Genomic DNA, 21,629 nt, shown 5'->3' with positions numbered 1-21,629 from the left:
TGTGAGAACAGATCTTGAAAATATGTACTGTTCAGTATCACACTGACAAATAACCCAATCTATTAAAGCAACCACCTTGTAATGTACATAATGAAACTTATTGACTGGTTAGGAAGTTAGCAAGTTACAATTGCTGTCAATATTGCATTACATTTTCTACTAAAATGTCAGAAATTTGTTGAGATGTCAGTTGTCTTCTCTCTGGCATAGACTACCCTGACATTCAATATGCTGTGAAATGCTGTTCTTCAAACCTCTAATGGATAGCATGAACTCAGAACTCTAGGTATATACAGGAAGAGGGTAATGTTTTAATAGATAAAAAAGGTGCCCTCAGAATCAGCTATGTAATATGTACAATCAGGGTATAGGTACACTAGATTTCATAATGGAAAACTTATTAAATCTATAAATGCATGTACGCTACAATGTCACTTCAATATTTGAGTTCCATTTTGAGAGGAACCTCAAGGCTTTAAAATTTTCTGATAAAGAATATTCTATTGTCAAGCACCCAGCTAGGTACAACAATATGCAGTAAGAAACTAGGGGGAAAGGGCTGCATTGCCTATCAGAACAGGTAAGCATTACATAAAGTTAATAGAATTTCAAAGAGAGTTCACTCAAGCTGTAATGCACCACCATGAATCAGAAAATTGAAAATTAGTTTTCAAAAATAAATCTGCCATGTTAGGGTCAGCAATGTTACAACCTGTCCCTGAGGCAGGTTAAGTGAGGTTTTTGTTAATAGATCCCTCAGGGCAGACTACAGTGACACAACACTGAATGAATGGTGGAGTTTTTACAAATAAAAATGTAGGTAGGTAGGTAGGTAGGTGGGTAGGTAGGTAACAGGTTGATTTTGGAATTGGTTAAAATGGAAAGGATGTATGTAGCAGATTTGATTATTATCTATAGAAATATAGCAATATAAAAGTATAATGATTACACTTAAGAAAATATACAAGGAAAATAGAAAGAAGGGATAAGAGCAGATAGCGAAGATGAAAGATATCACCACCCTATGAGATGTGATTGTTGCACTTTACATGTCCAGTGATGGTTGAAATGATGGTAACAGTTTTGATCCATCAGGGGGTACAAGAAATCCCTGAAACCTAAAGTTCAATGGGTTCAACACATTCAGGTGGGAATGCCCAGGTGCTTCTCCTCAGACAGGAGTTTTACACTATCTCTTGTAACACTGTGGATCATGTGCAGTCCTCTGATGGCAGGCCCAAGAAATGAGTCTGGAGGCAAAGACAGGACCCCTATTTGTCATGCCAGAAGAATTGAGCCAGTTCTGCCTTAAAAGAAGGGATGAATACTCTCAGGCATAACTGAATGTCCCTGTATCTCTCTCAGGATGGGAGAGAATTTTCTACCTGAGCCACTTATGTAAGGCAGGAAATTGGCATGATAAAAAACATTATTCCACATTGCAGGATCTGCTTCTTGGAGGTGTTATCCCTTATCTGTCTCAAACCCCAGCTTGCTGCTACACAAAACGAGGGTTTGTTATAGTCATCCTCTGGTGATGGGTGCTCATCCTTTCTGCACCTGGGTTGTTCTTATGCAGGTTACAAATTTCATAAACACAAACCCAAAAATACTCCCCATCGCCTGTGGTTGAGAGGGGCAAACAAAGAACCTAATGCCTTTGCAAACAGCCAATTGATTGAATCATTAACTTTTAATATTACAGTCTCTCACAAAAAGCAAAGCAAAATCCAGTGTTTCATACTTATTCAAGCATGTACAGTAGGTTCATTCCTCACACTATACGTGCAGAAATACAGCCTAGTTTATGCAAGACACTCATTTTCAGGGAGGAAAAAAGCTGTTGACTAGTTACAAAGAATACATTACATACAAACGCATTTAGACATAAAATGATAGTCAAACCAAACCACAGCAATTGTACAGTATCACCCATATACAGAATAATCCCATTGAGTTTGTGGTGGGCTTGTTTAGGGTTTTTTTGTTACTGTTTTTTGTTGCTTGTTTTAAAGTAACAGACATTTAAAAAAATAATGCTTTACAAAAATACTGATAATGGTTCACATTACTACAACTTCAATACTCTCCTCTTCTTTCAACATTTTCTATGCTCTTAGCAGTATCCCCAGTAGTTTTGCTTTAGTAACCATATGCTGCTCAGGCTCCGTTTGCACAAAATCCATTGACAATACACTGTCTCTGTTTGCTGATATATTTCAAACCATTTACATCCGAAAGCTTCTCGTTCTGTGAAATGGTTGCAAAGGCTTTTTTAAGGCCCACATCAGTATTGGTGGTTTCTGCTTAGTTTTTTCAGGAAATAGCATCGCTTCGGTTTCAGGGGTAGGAAATCGTACTCTGTACACTTCAGGGTAAGATTTCTGAAACTAGAAAAGTACATTAATTCAAATGAAGAATTTGTTCAAACACATACAATAAGCTATTAAAGTGAAGCTATTGTATTTCTGGAGCAGAGAAATTATTTCTCTAATGGACTTTCCACACCTCTATATTGAAAATTAGGTAATATATTGATTTGTGTTGATTCATCACAGCATACTTGTTCTAAATTATTATAAATCTTGAAATCCCAATTTTCAATTTCAATATTTCTCTAGAAGAATATATGTCTAAGACTTGATAAATGTTTTTGAGTTGAAGTTAGAAACTGCGAAGAAATTTTTATTTACTTGTTTGAGCTTCTTCTTTTTATCCTTCACAGATATTTCTTTATTCATCACAATTTCTTCCAACAAAGCTGCCAATGGTTCTTGAGAGCCAGCTGCCCTTTGGCATTCAAATTCACCTGTACTGATTTGGTGACAAAATGATGGAGGAGGAAGTGCTGCATCACTATCAGCCCCAGCATATTTTATCTGAAGATACAGTAGAAAAAAAAGAGTAGTTATGTTTTCTGCAAAATACTTCCATAAACTGGATTGATTCAATTGAACACACCAAGACATTAAGTAGAGGAAATACTGAATAGAGACTCTAAACTGTAATTTTTATCTCCAGCCCTAACTGAGTGAGTTCCAGTAAGTCAAAAAATATGACAGAAAGGAAGACTGTTCAGCTCTTGAAGTAAGTTTAAAGTAACTTTTCCAGTAGAAAACAGACAAAAGAACTAAAAATCATCTTTGGAAAAAAACCAAAATATGGTATCAGGAAACAGAAAGACGAGAAAATTGAGCAAGGAAGGTTCTAAAGAAAAAAAAATCCAGAACATTACAGGAAACACATTATAATGATTCCATTTTCTTCACTACCACAAACATAGCTTGCCCATTCCATGGGAAAGTAGTGCTGACAAACAGGTAAACATATTTGAGAGTCTTGTCTCTAAACAAATTCAAGATTCATTTAGTTTCATTTAAACACAGTTATATTTCAACATCAGTAGTCAAAAATAACTAGCTCTTCAAAAGCTAATAGAGATGGAAAAAAGTCTTTTAAGAACTGTTGATCTTCAGAGAACAAAAGATAAATTCAATCTACAAACAGAAAGACATAAGAGGTTTTTTCACTAGGTACTTACTTGGACTCTCTGGAGATGTACAACATGATCCTCTATGGAAGACTTTAAAGCAGAAGGAACACTTAAGATCTCTTGATAATTATCCATGAGAAAAGATACTAGTTTAGCAGCAAGAAGTTCATCCAAGTCTATTTCATCCTTTGAGCAGAGAATACAACGGGAAAACACCTGAACCATCTGAGGAAAAAGACCCACATCATTATCATGTATTTTTCTGTTTAGGAGTGAGTAGTAGAGAATCAGGTTGCATTTAAAAAGTGATCTTTTAGAACAAATATTTTACCACCACAATATTTACTGTACTTCAAACATATCAGTATTTTTAAAAAATGTATTATGTTCAGTGACATTATATGAGTGCACTGAAGATTGCTCCTGCCTTATACAGATACCTATCATACAGATAATCCATTTAGATATTGGGATGAATGCCATTTTTTTCTCAAGACTTTGCTGAACAGCCACTTCACATGGATATTTAAAGAGGGCATATGTATTTTGAGATTTTTAAAAATAACATGGAAATTTAAGAGAAATTAGGCACTACAGGGAAAACTTAATACCGCTATTCTGAAATCATCAAATCAAGTTTCAGGTCCAGTTAACTTCATGTAGTCTTGTGCTCAAGCACACAGTTAAAAGATTTCTGTTTGTGCACCAGTCATTTGTAACATTAGAATCACAGAAGTCAATAAAGATTTCTGTCATGTACTGTAACCTGCATTGCTGAATTAAAACTTGGTACAAAACGCTCAGACTGTAAGGATTCACTTCTAAAAACAACATTTAAATTACAACATTTACAAATAACAACATTTAAATTACAATAATTTTAATGAAAGACCACTTACAGTTAATTAAATCATAACCTTGGCAGTAAAAAATTAATTATTTTAGTCAAATACTATTCAGAGTTCACAAAAAACTTAATTGCTGTGGAGCGCATTTAGATTTATGCATATATATAGGATTCTGAGAGAATGGCTCTGCAGCTTAGTTTTCCATTGCACTTAATTTTCAGAGATTTTTAAATTAACCAAAATAAAACCATGTTGTTAGCTAGTTGGAATTGTTAAGTTACATCTAATAACTTTGTAAGGTGTGTTGCAAACATCAGCATAGTGATATCACTACATATGATCCTACAGAAGAAGCATTGGCAAAGACTGGAGCTTACTTTAAGAGTGGTGAAAAAAAACAGCTACTGAAATAAATGGTTCATATTTTAATTTTTTTGAATGGCTGAAAACAGGTCAATCAGAACATCCAGCTCCATATTTCTAGCTATGACTGAAACAGGAATTCTTTTTCATTAACACTGTCTGCAGTGATTAAGAGCACCAGAGACTTCATCTGCTTTTTTTTTGGGTTGATTTGCTTGTTTGTTTTTGGAGGTTGCTTGTTTGTGCTTTTTTCCTATTCAAGAGTGAATTCAGTGGTGATTTAACTTCGAAAGGAAAGGAGACCTCTAAATTCTGAGCAAGTTATTTGTGTGCTCATAAATTATCATGAAATCCCACTTTATTCAAATTCAGATTTGCTTTCCACATAGCTGGGATAGACAAACCTGTTCCTTAAACAAGCAAATTGTATTTTGTTTGTACTTTCCAGTAAGAATCTTTAACCTGTGCTGTTCTAAAAGCCTGTCCAGACCTTTTCCCCTTGCACATATACGTACCAAAGTTCTGGTCCTCACTGATTCAGAAAGAGGTGGCAAATCCTGGTTTAGACTAATTTTTGCCATCATTCTCACCAGCAGCTGTAGTCTTTTTCTATTTTCTGGGGGCAGTAGGAGACAAGATATCTGAAGAGCTTCTACAGCCTTGCTGGGTTTTTGCAGTAGTCCTGGTTTATATGAGATCAGAAGGTTGGGGAACATTTCTCAGTTATATATTTCTGTAACATTTAACATAATATTTTTAAATCTGGACTCCCAAAATTCCTTTCTTACTCATTCAAGATTGTCTTAGAACTCCACTCCCCAAAGAGACTAGAAAGATATCCCTAGAATTGGACTAGTAGGACTCACTTAAGGTTTTAGAAGATTTTTTTTCTGATGGAAGACACTGATAGCCATAACCAACAACTTTAGATATTAGAATGCATGAAAAATTACAGCATTTTGTTTCATCCTTCACTCTTTTATTACCTCAGCACTAAACACAACTGAATGGTATGCTATGACAATACCAACATGCACCTCACACCTACAGACATTGCATCTTTGCCTACCTCTGCTTACCGACTCTTGAGAAAACACTTAGTGAGCATGGCAGAGATATTTGAAGACTGAACAGGCACAGTAGAAGGTAATAGTAATTTAGGCACCTATAGAAAATCACCAAAGTATAATCTTATTTTAGGTTAAGGCTCAGCCAAGGAAGCATCTATTATTATTTTGCCTAAACAGCACTAGTATCAGAACAAAAGTCAGGAAACAAAATCTAGCAGTAATTTCTGTTAGAAAAGGAACAAGGTAGAAAACTAAGTCCTTTTTTTTTTTTTTTCATCTAACTATAGAAGTTGGAAGAGATTTGTGGAGATTATATAGACTTCTCACATGCTCAAAGCAGGTTCATCTACAGGAAGGAACCCAGGACTATGTCCTCTCAGGTTTTGGATAGCTCCAAAGACAGACATTCCACAGTCTCTCTGGTCAACTGCTTCCACTGTTTGATCACCTTTCAATTAAAATGCTATTCTTTATGAAAATGAGGTTTCCTGTACTTCTGTTCCTGCCCATTGACTCTTGCCCTGTCATTTGGTATCACCAATAGAAGTCTGGCTCCTTCTTCTTCTTTACTCCTCCTGTATCAATCTTTTATACAGACTACTTAGATTCTCCCTGAGCCTTCTCCTCTCCAGACTAAACAGTCCTGCTATCAGTCTCATCCTTTATGACACACATTTCAAGTCTTCAGTAATTTTTGATTTGTTTCACTGGACTTGCGGACTAGTGCTGAGAAAACATCTCTGTCGACCTTCCAGCAATGCGCTCTATGCAGTTATGGATGCTGCTGATATTCTTTGCCTCAAGGACACACTGCTGGCTTATCATCACATTAGTGCCCACAAGGACTTGCAAGTCCTTCTCAGCAAAGCTGCTTTCAAACCAGTTACCCCCAGCATTTACTGGTGCATGGGATTATTCCTCCCCAGGAGCGGACTTGACATTTCCCCTTTTCTGAACTTTTTAAGATTCCTGTTTACCCATTTCTGTAGCCAGTCAAGGTCACCCTGCATGGTACTACAGCCCTCTGCTGCATAAGCTGTTCTTTCCCATTTTAGTTATCTGTGTGCTTGTTTAGAGCACAGTGCCCTTGTTTAGGACAGAATGTGCCACCATCCTGGTCAATAGCAAAGTGTTAACCATTACTGGCCACACTACTAGCCCTGGGGGGCTCCTCATTGACTGATATCTAGCCAGACTTTGTGCCATGGATCACATCCCTCTTAGCCCTGCAAATGCACTGATTTCTGAGTTTACTTCACTACCCACCAGTCCAGCCTGTACTTCCTCAGTTTGCCTTCAAGGATGCAAACAAGGACAGTGCTGAAAACTTTACTACTCTCAACATAAACAGTATCCACTGCTACCCCCTCATCCACTATTTTGGTCAACTCCATGGTGTAAAAGATGGAAACTGTTTCTTACTGAAAAAGAAGTATGGAGTAGGTAACGCATTCCAAAGAGAGGGGTAAAGCGCTGAACTTAATTTCCGTAGTAATGTTTTTTTCTAATTTCAAAGGAAGATGTGGCAAGCATATTAATGCATATGTTTAGAAGAGCAAGGAATGATTAGATATCAACACTTCACTTTTTTTTTTTAAAGAGACCACAAAATTAATGTTTGACTTCTTGAAAGATTGCACAATTTTCACTGATTTTCACATACACATTGGCATGAAATCCCTCTTCTAATTTTACATTTATGAAACACTGTGAAATAAAATTTGTAAAACCTGAAAGATGTGAAAAACAATGGAAAAACAAACAGAAACAGAGTATGAAAGCAGAGGAATAAGTTTTACAGGTATCAACAAGACTTGTCTAAGAAAAAGAAGTCAAAAATTGAAGTAAATTCAGTATGGAGCAAGATCTACAACTCATGAAGTATAAAAATACTAAATTCCAGAAAAAAAGTGTTATTCTACATTCCCTTCTCATCTCAATAGTTTACTACAAACACTGTTGTTCACACAGAAAGAAACTCAAAAAATGAACATGCTACAAAGCAGGCTTACTTGAATCAACTCAATTGTTCTTTCTGATATTTGATTACATAAAATGTAATCAAATATTTTCCTATTTACTGTCTTTCAGGATGCCATCTATAGGATCAGAATTGTCAATTTTAATATTGTGTGAACCCCTGAAAAGTTCTAGTTAATAACTAAACCATTGCTTCTTTAAAGCAGTTTATTAGTTAATGTAATTTCTAAATTTAAGCAACAAAGTATTTGAATTCCCTTCAAATGTCGTATTTCCACGGTTAAAAACAGTGCTTAAAGCCCTAATCCTTTCTAATCTAGACTTGAGTCAAGCAATTTCTAAGAGCTTATGAGAGTTTTTAAGATGTTTAAGCATTTGTAAAAAAAAAGAAAAATCTGTTAAAATCCATCTGTTGGATGCTGAGCAACGAACAGAGGTCTTTAATATTATAAAGACAATCAATGAAAGACTTTTGAACTAATGTGGGCAAAAAGATACAAAAATAAAACCATGTGTAATATGAAATAAATTTAAATATTAAACTGTTCTCTATGTAGAATGAAAAGGACAGGTCCTAAAGAATTCATCTGTGATAATATTTAAGTAAGGGAAAACTCCAGGAAATTAAGTCTAAAGAACATCTTTTTCATTACATCCCAAACTACTTACCCAGCACACTAACAAAAATATCAAAAAAATGGTATGTGAGAAGAGGTTCTTTCATCTGGCCAAAGTAATCCACTATAGTTTTGAAGACATCTCTTTCGAAGCCTGAGTACGTAGGCTGCTTCAGATCTGAACAGCTGGGCCCTACAAGGAACAAAAAAAACCAAAACAAAATGGATCAAAAAGGAGAGAGAGCATTGACTTTCAGCCACCAAGCAGATCAGTGTTTTCTAATCCAGTCTGTTAAAATGGATCATTAGAGAAAAATAATAATAACAAAAAAAAAGATTCATTCTTCAAAATAAGTGGAATTTTATTAATCTACTGCTGGACTGATCTATTCCCAGTAGGTCTAGTGAAGAAACATAGTAGAGGAAAAACATTAATAGAATAGTTAAACCCCCATATATTTAGTTTAAATAAGCTGCACTGGAAGGAGAACACATGCTGACAAGTTTTTTCCTACTTTCTTTTAGAAAATCATCATAAAAAAAGACTAAAAGTAAATATAAACAGGATTTAATAAAGTGGTGAAGACAAAGTAAGTTCAATTTATTTTTTTGGGGCTGGGTTCTTTGTGGGATCTTTTTCCCCTTCTGAACTTACTTACAATTTGCTAAACATTTCATTGCAGATAATATCCAATGAGGTAGTTCCTCTGCATGGGGAAGAAACAGAAATTAAAAGGAGAAAAAAGAAAAAAAAATATTCAACTGTTAGACAGAAGCAAAGCTCAAAACACTTTAACATGTTCCTCCTGTGTATTAAATAAGTGACTCCAGAGGCAAGCTATACCCTAATGTAGGATCTGGCTTGAATTACATCTATACTTCAGTACCTCCACTATTATCAAACAGTTATACATTCTGCCCTTGCAGCTCAATCAGCAAAACAGGTCATATCAGAAATCTTTAACCTACTCTAAAAAAAAAAAGTAAAAATCAGACTAAACTAGTTCTAGATACAGCCTTCCCCAGTGATATACAGTGAAGTGTTTACTTTGTACAAAAGATGATGAAAAGCATTCATATATTCAGTTTTGCCACTTCTGCAGGGAGGAAGTTAATATTTTGAGATGGTCCAACTGCCTTTGAAATGAACACAGATATGATCTGAAGGCAGTTTTATTCAGAAAAAAAGCTAGGTCTCAATATTGTACTTAGTTTGTCTGCAAATCTTATGAAAAACATGGTGATAATAATACTCTGATATATCAGAGCAGAAAACATGCTTTTTTTTTCCCTGATGTGCAAAACAGTTTTAAACAGGGTACTATCTTCAAAACACATTGAGTAAAAATTCAATACTCTCTTAATGTACATTTTGGCTCCCTCACAATTTTTAATGTATTTCTTCTTCCGGTAGAGACTCCAGGTGGTTGAGAGAGTAGGGCCAAGAAAGTTACCTTGAAGTGACTAGTACCCCTATATTTACAAATGGTAAAAAGTAGCTGCTGTTTCATACTTATTTTTAACCCTACTAAAGACAGAATATGTTTAAGAGAATAAATAGGGATTAAACCCTGACTCTTGCTATTGGGATATCAGAAAATAGCGTTTTACTTTGCAAAAAACTCTAGTTTTCACAGATGTGGTCACACAAGTATAAAGGTGCAACAGGTTACTGTAGATTAGAACTAATACTTCAATCCCAGTAGATTACAATATAAAAAAAATAAATTAAAATTTCTAAAATACTCACTTGATTTGTCCTCTAAAGTGACAATGCCTTGCTTATTGGCATTATATACATTTTGAACTATATGTTTTGACTTCACAAGTTTTATGTCTAACACTTCATCCAGAGAATCCAAACCCAAGACTTTTTGCAATCTGCAAAAATACATAAACATACAGGTCATATCTGGAACACACATCTAATCTGGAAAAGGCAAACAGGAAGTATTAGGATACAATTTGAAAAAAAAGAGACCTTCATTCATAGAGAATATCTCTAGTTGGATGACAGCCTTCAGGATAATTTCCTGCAATTCTTGCTCCTCACAGAACTGCCTTGATTTACAGAATATCCTAAGATAGAAGGGATCCACAAAGATCAACTCCCGGCTCTGCACAAAAAATTATACCACATGCCTGAGAGCATTGTCCAAACACCTCTTGAACTCTGTCAGGCTTAGGTGCTGTGACCACTTCCCTGGGGAGCCTGTTCCAGAGCCCAACCACTGTCTGGATGAGGACTCTTTTCCTAAACCAACCTAAAGCTCCCATTACAATTTCAGACCATTCCCTCAGTCCTGTCACTGGCCACCACAGAGAAGACACCAGTGTATTCTCCTCTGGCCCTCATCACAGACTGCACTGCAATATCCCCTCAGCCTCCTCTTTTCTAGGTTAAAGAAGCCAGGAGACCTCAACTACTTCTCATGTCTTCCCCACTAGACCCTTCATGATCTTCATAGCCCTAAAAGAGTTTCATTTCATTACCTAGAAAAGGTTTAGTAACTTTAGTACCTAAAAAACTGTACCATATAACTAAAAGTGTTGCCAACATGCTCCTTGAACTCTGTCAGGCTTCGTGCTGTGACCATTCCCCAGGGAGGCAGTTCCAGTGGTCTGTCACACTCTGAGTGAAAAGCCTTTTCCTAATGTGGAGTCTGAAGTTCCCCAGACACCACTTGATTCCATCTCCTTGTGCCCTGTTGCTGGTCACCAGAGATCTTCCACATCTCCCCTCACTGCCTCTGTGGAAGTTGTAGGCTGCAATGAGGTCACCTCTCAGCTTTTTCAAAGCTTTTGGTGACTGTACAGCTCTTCACTCTATCCAGACCTCATTGGAGGCCCTGTCTACCCTTGAATGAATCCAAAGTTCCTTCTAACCTAGTACCATGGACAAACTTAATGTACATTCAATTCCTGCATCCATATCATTTATAAAAACATAAAAGAGCACTGGTCCTAGAATAGGGCCCTGCAGAACCACACTGTCAACTGCTGACCAGAGACAACCACATTTACTACAATCCTTTGTGCCCGACCCATGAGCCAGCTGCTCACCAAATGATATTATGGACTCATCAAGTTGCATGCTGGACAGTTTAAATAGAAGGATACTGTGAAGTATCAAAAGCTTTGCTTAAATGCAAAACCACAAACACAACTGGCTTTCCTTGGTCAACTAGATGGGTGACCTTGTCATAAAAGAAATTTTAATTTGTTAAGCAGTATTTTCCCCTTCTGAAACTGTCCTGGCTATGACCAATGACTCTCTCAATGTGTGTCTCTCAAATATTTTTTTTATTAACTCCCAGAATAACCTTTTCCATAATTTTATAGACACTGAAGTGATACTGACAGGCCTGTAATTACCGGTGTCTTTGTTCTTTGCTTTCTTAAAATTGAGAAAATATTTGCCAGCTTCCAGACAACAGGGACCTCTCCAGACTCCCAAGATAAATGAAAAAAAAATGGAGAGAGATCCTGTAATAACATCATCCACCTCTTTCAGTACCTTGGGATGAATCCCATTGGGGTTCATAGATTTAAGCACATCCAGCTGAAGCAGAACGCTTCAAACAAAGTCAGGGGCAGCTGTGAGTCTCCCGATTCCCACAATCATACTCTTCCAACACAGAGTTGTGGGAGTCTGTGTCAATTATCAAACTTAAAGAGGTCATGACTTTCTGTCAGGTGAATACTATTGTTCCCTGATCAAGCTGTCATGGTTTCAGCATCCTTCCACACAATCTGCTGCGCCAACCCTTTGTTTGTCCACCCTGGTCTTTTGGTTGCTAGAGCTCTATAGAGGCCTTTATGTAAAGGAGGGGCTTGGCCACCACTGCCCCTGGTCTCACTTGCCCAGGTCCTGTCAGCTGCTACCATGTGAGCTTCAGGCTTCCTGAGACTCTCTCCATTTCCCCAGAGTTTCCTTGGCTCAGGAAACGCAGGAGTACACATGCACTAAAGCCCCTGCTGCCCATCATGCTTTCACAAATCATGCTGTCACCAGTGATCACCTCACCACTGAGTGCACTACATGCAGATAATGCACTAGAATTACACTAAAGTGATCATTAGTAAAACCTCAACTATGCTGCAATATCAGCCAATGTATATTAACATTTGTCCTCTGCAGAAATAGTCCAAAGCAATCACTTTAACTTTGCATAGGATATCCCTTTTGAATATAGTAAAGAATATCTGAATTTCAAAGCTTCAGCACTCAATTAGCTACTCCATTTATCTCATACGAAGTATTGTACTTGCCATTGAAAGGTTTCATAGCACTTCTACATAAGCGCTTTTATTTCCTAGCAACAAGAACAAGAGACAGAGAAAGTGATTAAACAAAACAAAGCCCACACAACAAAGACTTGTATAACACAACATGCAAAAGTCGGAAGGTAGTAAGCACAGTAAAGTTTCTTTTGCAGATTTTATTTGCTGAATTTGTTGGCCAAATAACAAGTGGTAGAGTTAGTCTAGACACTATGACTTTGAAGGCAGTGATGAAAAGTGAGTGGGTGAAATTACAAGTGTTACCAGAGAAGACAGACAAGACTATTACCTACTACACAGTTTTACTATAACAGCAAATGACTCATAAGTATACTCACTGTGACAAAGTCATGGATTTCCATATCTCTTCTATATTTGTTTGTGTTAGCTCTCTGCAGAACACAAGTTTGCATGCCGGTACTTCCCCGATAGCTATGCTGTGTCGCTTGTACCACATCTCAGAGTACTGAAATCAGAAAAAACTCTCCTTATTAACTGGCGACTTTTCAAGTGTTAAGCAATATAAAACATTTATAGTATAGAACTACAAGTGTTCCTAAATTCCAGTGAAGTCTTCAGGATGCAAGTTAGTATTTGTGTTTCAGAGAAATTAAACATTTTCTCAGTCCTGTACACATACCTTTTCTCAATTCCGTAACTTGTCCAAAGCTGAAAATGTGTGTCAGAACAGCCATTAAAGTTCAGGAGTCAATGGCCTTTAATCCTATGTTCAGGCCCTATCCATGATTAAAATCAGTTCATCTACCATTTTAAGATTAAACATCTGTTTATGGAAAAGTTATTGGAGAATTATAAGACAAGATACCAAAATATTAGAACAAAAAAACAATCCTTTTCAGCATATACTGAAAATAACCGAACATTTAGTTCAATTACAGGTTCTGTACATAAAGTAAAAGCAAACCACTACATCTGAAGGCACCCATCATATCTCCATCGTTGTAACAGTGTAAAGTAAAGCTGAGAACACAGAAGACCACTATCCTTTATGCGACCTTCACATCCAAGCTTGACTCTTGAAGATTGTCAGGGTATCAACAGGTGGACATATATTGCAGCTTCTTGTATCAGCAGCATCCTTTTCAAGGCAAAACTCCTAATCATTCCAGTTCCTTGATTTACAATACAGACCAGTGCTGAAGTATTAGCCCATTAAAAGTATTCCTTGTGATCACAACCAAACCACAAATTGCAGTCTAGGAATGCACTTAAATACTCCAAGCACTAATTATCTGTCGTTCCATGGCAGACTAGAGTAGAGCTAGTTGGAAGCAAGTAGCACCCTCTGAAATTAAGGGTCTGGTCTTCCACATCAGTATTTCATGACACAGACCCATGCTCATCAATCCACATGCACACAGCCACTAAGTGACTGATGCTGAAGCAATTGAAGGTACCACCATTTTTAGCGGCCTACCTGAGCAGCATAGTGGAAGTTAGACTTAATTATAAAGGAGGCAAAAGAAAGCTTCTACCTTTGTCTCACTTACTTGTATTAATCCAAACTGCCAATGAAGAGACTTTGAGCTATGTCAAACTCTATGCATATAGACTCTAACAGAGTCAGATGGAGAGGTAGACTTTTGCCAATTCTTATCAGGCCAGGATGCTCGGACGAAATTTAGAGCACAGTTGGAGGCTGTAACACCTTCAACAGATACTTGCTCAGTAACCAAAATACTCTATTCTCTTTTCTTGTCTTTGGCACCATTTTTCGTCTCTCTTAATCTCTGTAGTGGGTTTAGCACTGGCTGAAATCACCAGTGCACTACTAGAATTATTTACTCATTTCCCACTGTGAGATATGAACTAGAAGGAGGTCAAAGCAGGCTCAATACTTACACTTTATTCACAGAACTAAAAGAATAATAAGAATCAGAATAAAACCTTCAGAACACTTCTCCTCCCCTCCCTACAACATCTTTTCCTTCCCACTGACAACATAGAGACAAAACCTGGGATTTTCAATCTGTTACCACCTCTACAAGAGTCTTTCATGAGTTCTTGTAGGGAGATGAGTTTCTCTCACCATGCCATGGAGACTTCTTCACAAGAAGTTCTCTTGCGGCTTTTTAACTTCCACAGACAGCAGCCACCCAGAAAATCTGTAATTGTGAAATTCCTCCATCTCATGCAGCCTTCCCACAGCTGCCTTTATGGGCCATGTCAACTTGTGGGGTACTATTTAAGGATGAGCTGTTCAAAAGCAAAGGTTTTCTTCATGTCTGAAATTATCTTCATCTCTGGAAACAGAAGTCTGCTTCTTCTTTCCCTGGGGGCAAAGGGTCTTCATCACTCTCATCTCTCTCTGTTCAAGCTTCTCATGGGATCCCAGCTCCTTCAACATCTGCTTTACCTCATTATGGATGTCTCTGCTCATGTCTACAATTTGAACACTCCATCCCCCCATACTTTCACATGAATTGAAGGGGATATTCTAGTGCATCACAGTCCATCTTCATGGCTTTATCAAAATAAGGCTTTCAGCCCAATACTACAGCATCGCCTCATTCTCCTCCCGAGACTTGACTCCTTCTTTACTGACCTTGGTGCCTTCATGTTGTTTCTCTAAGTGTCTTTACTCTGTCCCTTTCTCTCACTCAAGCGAGGATCAATGTTTTGCAAGTTTCATCTATTCAGTGGAAGAGTTAATATCTCACCCAGGCCTGCAGGTAATCACGATCTCTGCCAGGCTGAGGCCAAAGCTGCTTATGCTTAAAGTTCTCTGGGGCCATGCTGTGGGGGAGCTAGGATCTCCCAGCAGCTCCTGGTGAAACTCAGCAGCAGCAGGATTTTCACTGACCCGTAGGTCTGCCTGCCTGTGTTGTGGGGGGACACCCGGCCTCGGCAAGGGCCAGCCTGACCGGTGCCCAGTTACCTCTCCAAGACTGGAAGCAAGAGAGCCATTTCCTGGGCTTGCCTGTCTTTAAATGTGAATCACACAGAGGTGGATCTAGCTTCTTAATGGTTTAATAGGTTGTCAATTCTCAGAGCTAGCTGGCTATTGGTGTTTGCCAGGCACAGAGGAAGCTCTTAGCAGCTTCTCTCAGAAAAATTATTTCCATGGGTGGCTTCTTCCCTTCTCAGCAAATGTCAGTTAATGCAAAATCAGCACAATCTTCTACCTAATACTGAAGTTCTAAGGACCATGTTTTTCTCTTCAGAAGCTTACTGTACATAAAGGGTGCACTTGATTTGCACACAATTGAATTGTAAATAAGGAATAACCATTCATTCACAATATTTAGATGTCCAGCAAAATGGTAGGAGCTATTTTTCCAAATAGACTATGGCTCATCAAGAAATCTAAGGCCAGAGTTCTGCACTGAAGGACAGTAATAAAATGGCAAAAAATCATCAAAGAAATCCTGAGTTCACAAATTATAAGAACACACATATATTAGATATACTGAAGGAAGCGCTTAGAATATACATAACCCCAGAAATCTTTTACTGTGTCTGGGAGAACAGAGTTGATACAATTTTGATTTATTAATGAAAGCAAGTTTTTTCAACAACTTTACAAAGGCTGGGTCAATCCAGATAAGTATGAGGCAGGATGATTTTCCAAGCTTACAAAGGATAACTGAAAAATCAGGAACACATCACCTTAGCCAAAACATATTCCTTATGAAAAAGGAAACTGAGTCAGTAAAAGCCTTACAGCAGCTAGGAAGGTTGTAATACTGTATATACTCCAATACATGAAGTGTCCAAATAAGAGTTACAGTGTGACTATTTTGTCTTGCAATATAATAAATGCCCTATTGGAATTTGAGCAAATTGGAATGAAATATGGGAAAATACACCCTGCTGAACTCAAATTGCTCAGGACATTGTGTAGCACAAAGAACACTATGAGCTTACTTCTCCAGCAAATTTAAGAAAAACTTTTCTTCACAAAAGTTTAAAATAAAAGTATTTAGCATTTAATTTTATAAGCAAGTATTTTGTGACACAGCATAGAGGTCATCGGTTCAGTTTTCTTTCCAAATATGCTTTTGTCTGGGGAAATAAATTTGGGTGCCTTACCATTGCAACAGATTTCACTGGGATGTGTTCTTGAGAAGGGCCAGCCTTAGGTTCATTCCAGTCAGGAAATTTAATTACTTCCTTTCCACATGAAGTTTTCTTTGGATATGACTTCAGTGGTGAGGAAGGAGGAAATCTGCAATTAGAGAACATTTTTAAAGTCTCTGAATGTCAACCTAATCCCTATTTACCAATGCAAAACCGTAGTCAGCCTTCACATGCAAAAATACAACAAATGCTTTGGACATTCACAGCCCAACTGAGTTCCCTGTAGACTGGTGTTACACGATACAAAAACATTGTGGAGTGTATTGTTTGCCCTCCAGCTGATGCTCCAGAATAGTTCAGGTCCTTTGTACCTCCCATGATACAGCTGAGCCTTGGGTGAAAGTATGACAAACAGACAATGACATAGGTCTTCACAAGAAGACATTGAAAAAGCTGTGGGTATGTTTTCCCCCATGTCAAGTGCATTGTTAGCATGCATTTCCTAAAACAAAGCTTTATTGCTAAGTTGCATGACTAACACTCGGATTTAGTTAGAGTGCATGCAAGTGTCCACACAAAGTTTTCCCCACATTACCAGGTTCTTCTGTGTTTACATGCTTTCTGTGCGAAGATCATATCCTGCAGTTCTTTTCTGGAGTCTTTTTCCAGTTCATATTGCGGGTAACTATTTGACTTCTTAAGGCATTTCAAGAAGTGCCTTGAAGAAATTAGCAGAAATAAGCCCTAAACCAGCCCTTGTAGAAAAGAAGGAAAACAAACTATCCAGCTTGACCAGCATCAAATTATTGCTAAGCTTAGGTCAAAGCATGTACAAGGAAACTAATAACAGCATATCAGAAAGACAAATCAGTTAGATGGCAACACCTCTTCAGACTGGTCCAGACTCGATCTTGTCTACTTTCACTCCCAGGTTTCAGATGCTGAGATTCCTGATGTGGTGAGAAACTGCTTAACTCACTCACTCACTCTTTTAAATCAGAATGTAAAAGACAGGTATGTCCATGGCTTTGCAACAAGAGCTTGTACACTGCTGGATAGCATGCATATGTATCCTACCCAGAAAAAATGCTTGAGAAATCCTCAAGTTTGCCCAAAAATGTCACCCTATCTTCTAAAGGCACTTGAAACATTTAATAAGTTTTTAATTTAAATTTGTATAGCAGTTTGGTTAGTCCAGTACTGTTACACTGAGTGGTTAAACACATTGATTGTTTTGACCACACACACCAAGCACATTGCACAGTGGTGTTCAACACACATCCACGACAAAGAGATATCACTTCCTTCAGACAAACCCTCAGAACCAACAGTAAGCACCTCACTTTAAGCCTGCAAGACTTACTCTGTTTTTCAGTGGTAAGCCAGACTTGACGGCAGATGTTCAGCTGTTGAGTGTTCTCAACCATTTTTCAGATATTCATTATTTCTTAAGAGTTTAATGTTAAAATAAAACTACCCACATATCTGCAGCCTTTTTCCTTTGCCTTACACTATTCTCAGTAGTTTCCTGTTTCTTCTCCAGCTCTTCACAATTGCTAACTTGGTGTCATTTGCTGCCCTGATTTGCAACCAATCAGTAAAAGAATAAGTTCTTACAGGCAGAAAAAGGAGGTGCATTTCCCTTCCTAAGGTAGCATTACAGCAAGATCTAGATGGAGAAGGATTAAAGTCTCTCAAAGAGAAGGACGGAGGAGCACTCAAGGCTGACACATCAAGATCAGAACTGGTTATAGCCAGCACCACTAGTCTGGGGAGTTTATAAAAAGAAGAACTAGAGATACCTGTTTGTCTCCAGAACAAAGGATACAGGACAAGGTCAACTATCACTGATCTCCATGATATAATGAGTATTACTGCTGAATTCCCAAAAGATTGCTATCATTGCAAGAGTGCTAACCCTTTTGCTTTTAATAGAATGGCTTAGATTCCAAAAAAAATGTGTAAAGCCCAACAGCTTCCAAAACAATAACTTCTCATTCATTATTGTAGACTCAGCTGAGCCACTAGGTCAGGACACGCTGGTAAGTCTTTGCTATTTCTAGGAGTCACATTAGATTTCATCTTCACATGTAATATTTGCCAAATATTCTCACACAAACCAACTTTTGGCAATATTTCTCTTGCATACTCTGTGGACAAACAAGAGCTGACAGCTACACTTACATACGAAGTTAATGAATGACACAACTCTGTATCACAGTGTAAAGTTACAAGATGCTAACTCATAAATTTATACAGAAGGTACGAAGCATGTGAGTATTTCCAAAGTAAGCACCGTCAGTAGAATTGACTCGTACCACTGCCTTCATCAGAGCGGTGAGGAGGAAAAAAAAAAACCTATTTTACATGTAGCATTAGGGAAGTCCACCAGAGGGAGCTGACAGGACGCTGAATACATAGCAAAATAGGTTGGAAACCCAATATTTAGCTACTTAAGTAGAAGAGAAGCATGTTTTAATACCTAAAGCAGAGAGTAATGTATATAGCTTATTTATGCACCAAGTCCAATGAGGAAAAAGCTGGCTCTAGTTCAAGTTGCATGAAAGGTTTGCATGTTTAACTGAAAAAAAGTTCAATTAGTATTTTAGTAAGTATTTTTTCAGTGGGAAGGGGAGAAAGCATATCACAACAAAATATATAACAAATGAGTAGCATTGTCCAATAGCAGATCAGTAGGCAGAGCATGCAGAAAATTAAAAGCACAGAAACACCCAGCCAACTTCCACAGACTGCAACTCAGTTAAGTCATGACTGAAAATACAAAGAAATAAAAGAACAAAATAATTTGAATATATACTCATGCTAATGCAAAATAAATAAAAAACCCCACAGCCACACAAACATGGCAAATCCAAACCAAAGAAATATACCATAACACCAGCAGTTATCAAACCTCATATTAAATCTTTTGACAAGATTTAATGCCAGAAATAAAAACAAAAGATCAATAGAGCAAAACGAAAAATTGACTTAATGCATATCAAGTGTGAATTCAGTACTATTTCCCCAAAGAGTATTAAGAAATTATTACCTAAAAAATAATACTCAAAATTTGAGTATGTAATAATAGCTCTAATAAGTAGAAGCGTAAACTTATTACTAACCTATTTTTCCTAATGTTTTGCATGATGAGAACTCCATTTCCTCAAAAGAAGGCTTACCATGATAAAAATTACAAAACCATACTTGAAGTAATAGTCATCTTTATAATACTTCTGCACCAAACAAGACACTGCAAGATGGAACAAATTCAGAACCTGCAACTTCTGTCCAACAAAACCGTAACAGAAGTCACAAAAGGTCAAAGAATCCAGTCCAGTAATGCTAAACTTGTATTACAAAGAAGTTTCTTCTCCTCCGTTAACATGCCACAGCTGAGATGCTCAGCATCAGGTATAAGTAAATAAGCATCCTTGAGGATAAGCAAATAAAGCTTTGTCCCTTGTCCATCTACAAACCAAGGAGCATAAAAAAAAGATTACATTATAAATGTTTTAGATTCAGAACGCCTTTCTCTTCTCTCAGAAGAAGTGGAGGCAACAACCAAAATAGTCAGGGGGTTGGGGTGAAAGAGGATTGATTATTGGAGCTGGATGAGCAACGGCATTCTTACTTCCTCCTATGTGTCTTAATATGTACAATTCCAGCACCAACAAACCTGACGTCTGCCATCAGGAATCAGAGACTGATACCATGTGAAAACTTTTGTCGATATTCAACTAATGTAAGTGAACAGAACTGACCTTCAAAAATACTTCAAAACAGACAAGAAAACTGAAGTCAAACATTAAATCATTAAATGGCAGTTACCCATTACTAAGAAAATTAAAGTCTTTTAAAGGAAAAGGGGAAAACATGGCAACACCTTTTCAGAGTCATTCTAAAAAAAATATTTGTAAGACATGAGCAAGAGTTGTTATACCCTGTTTCCAGAAAACCAACATTTTTCTATCACCGTACACAGGCTCACCGATATAAATGGCCATCGTCTTCAAAGTCCTCTTTGCCCCACCTTCCTTTAATATCTTCGATAACATGATTTTTCAGGAATTTTTTAAGCAGCTTAACCGTTTGATCGCGAGTCACTTCTGGGCCAAAATTTTGGTTAGAGCCAAGTAGCTCATGCAAACAGTTCACTGCCTCCGAGGCTTTGAAGCAACGCTCGTAGCTCTTGAAACGACAGCGATGCTTCCGTAAGGGCATCCCAGCACGGAAAAGCTCGATTATCTCGTTCCACTGGGAAAGAACAAAGCAAGTCGTTACGGGAGATCTTCTCTCAGGTTTTCCTGCAACCAGAACGCAGCCAGTTCTGCAAGCAGAACTACACACTCTTTTGACTACCTGCGCTCACAAGAAAATCGAAACCTGAGGCCAGGATTTAAACTGTCGAGACCCGAGAACAAAAGACAGATTTAGGAGTCTGAAGTATTTAGAGCCCCATACTACCCACGGACCTACGGATACGGCTCTAGCATCCCTTAAGTTTTTACCGGGACAAAAGGCTGAACCTGCCTCTCCGCCCGGCAGGGCTCTGCCCTGTACCAGCTCCGGCGCACCCGCCCAGCAGAGACGCGGCCTTGGGAGCACCGGCCGGCCCCAAGGAGGCCCGAGAGCGAGTGGCCGCCGGGGACAGAGGCGCGGGCAGGCGGCAGGCAGGCAGTGTCCGGGATGGCGGCGGGGGCACCCACCAGGCGGGTGGCACGGTACGGCCCGGGCCCCCCCAGCCGCGGCCCCATAGGCGCGGCCGCGCCGGCTCCGCGCCGCGTTTGACCCGGGCGGGGACCCGCCGCCTCCGCCCATTGGGTGGCGGGCGCCGCACGTGACGGGCCCGCGCCGCCCTTGATTGGTGGGGCGGGGGCGGGGCGGGGCGGCCGCGCTGGGGCGCGGGCAGGGAGCCGAGCGCGAGGGGGCG

General features: G+C 38.5%; 1 protein-coding gene across 2 annotated transcripts; it reads right to left on the bottom strand.

Moving 5' to 3' along the window:
- Positions 1–1,736: 1,736 nt before the first annotated feature.
- DEPDC1B (DEP domain containing 1B) lies at positions 1,737–21,465 on the bottom strand. 2 transcript variants are annotated; one of them, XM_014260453.2, is made up of 11 exons: positions 21,406–21,465; positions 20,688–20,953; positions 16,709–16,844; positions 12,994–13,121; positions 10,122–10,252; positions 9,031–9,078; positions 8,424–8,564; positions 5,220–5,386; positions 3,542–3,718; positions 2,694–2,879; positions 1,737–2,390 (listed from the first exon to the last, which is right to left on the bottom strand). In XM_014260453.2, the coding sequence occupies exons 1-11, from the start codon at positions 21,451–21,453 to the stop codon at positions 2,229–2,231; spliced, it is 1,590 nt and encodes a 529-aa protein (XP_014115928.2). In that variant the 5' UTR covers positions 21,454–21,465; the 3' UTR covers positions 1,737–2,228. The 2 variants fall into 2 exon arrangements, with proteins under 2 accessions (XP_014115928.2, XP_014115927.2); XM_014260452.2 differs by having other exon boundaries at positions 3,542–3,679.
- Between the last annotated feature and the right edge of the window lie 164 nt (positions 21,466–21,629).

The sequence above is a fragment of the Pseudopodoces humilis genome, chromosome 4 (assembly GCF_049639895.1).
Source record: "Pseudopodoces humilis isolate 2021_Gansu_Grassland_sample_001 chromosome 4, ASM4963989v1, whole genome shotgun sequence".
Classification (NCBI taxonomy): Eukaryota; Metazoa; Chordata; class Aves; order Passeriformes; family Paridae; genus Pseudopodoces; species Pseudopodoces humilis.
This window is presented reverse-complemented; position numbering and strand designations above follow the sequence as displayed.

Coding starts and splice junctions, on each gene's coding strand:
- DEPDC1B (XM_014260453.2), bottom strand. CDS start 21,453: ATGGGGCCGCGGCTGGGGGGGCCCGGGCCGTACCGTGCCACCCGCCTG. Junction 13,122..16,708: donor CAGTGAAATCTGTTGCAATG/GTAAGGCACCCA, acceptor TTCTGATTTCAG/TACTCTGAGATGTGGTACAA. Junction 9,079..10,121: donor CACTTTAGAGGACAAATCAA/GTGAGTATTTTA, acceptor TTCCCCATGCAG/AGGAACTACCTCATTGGATA.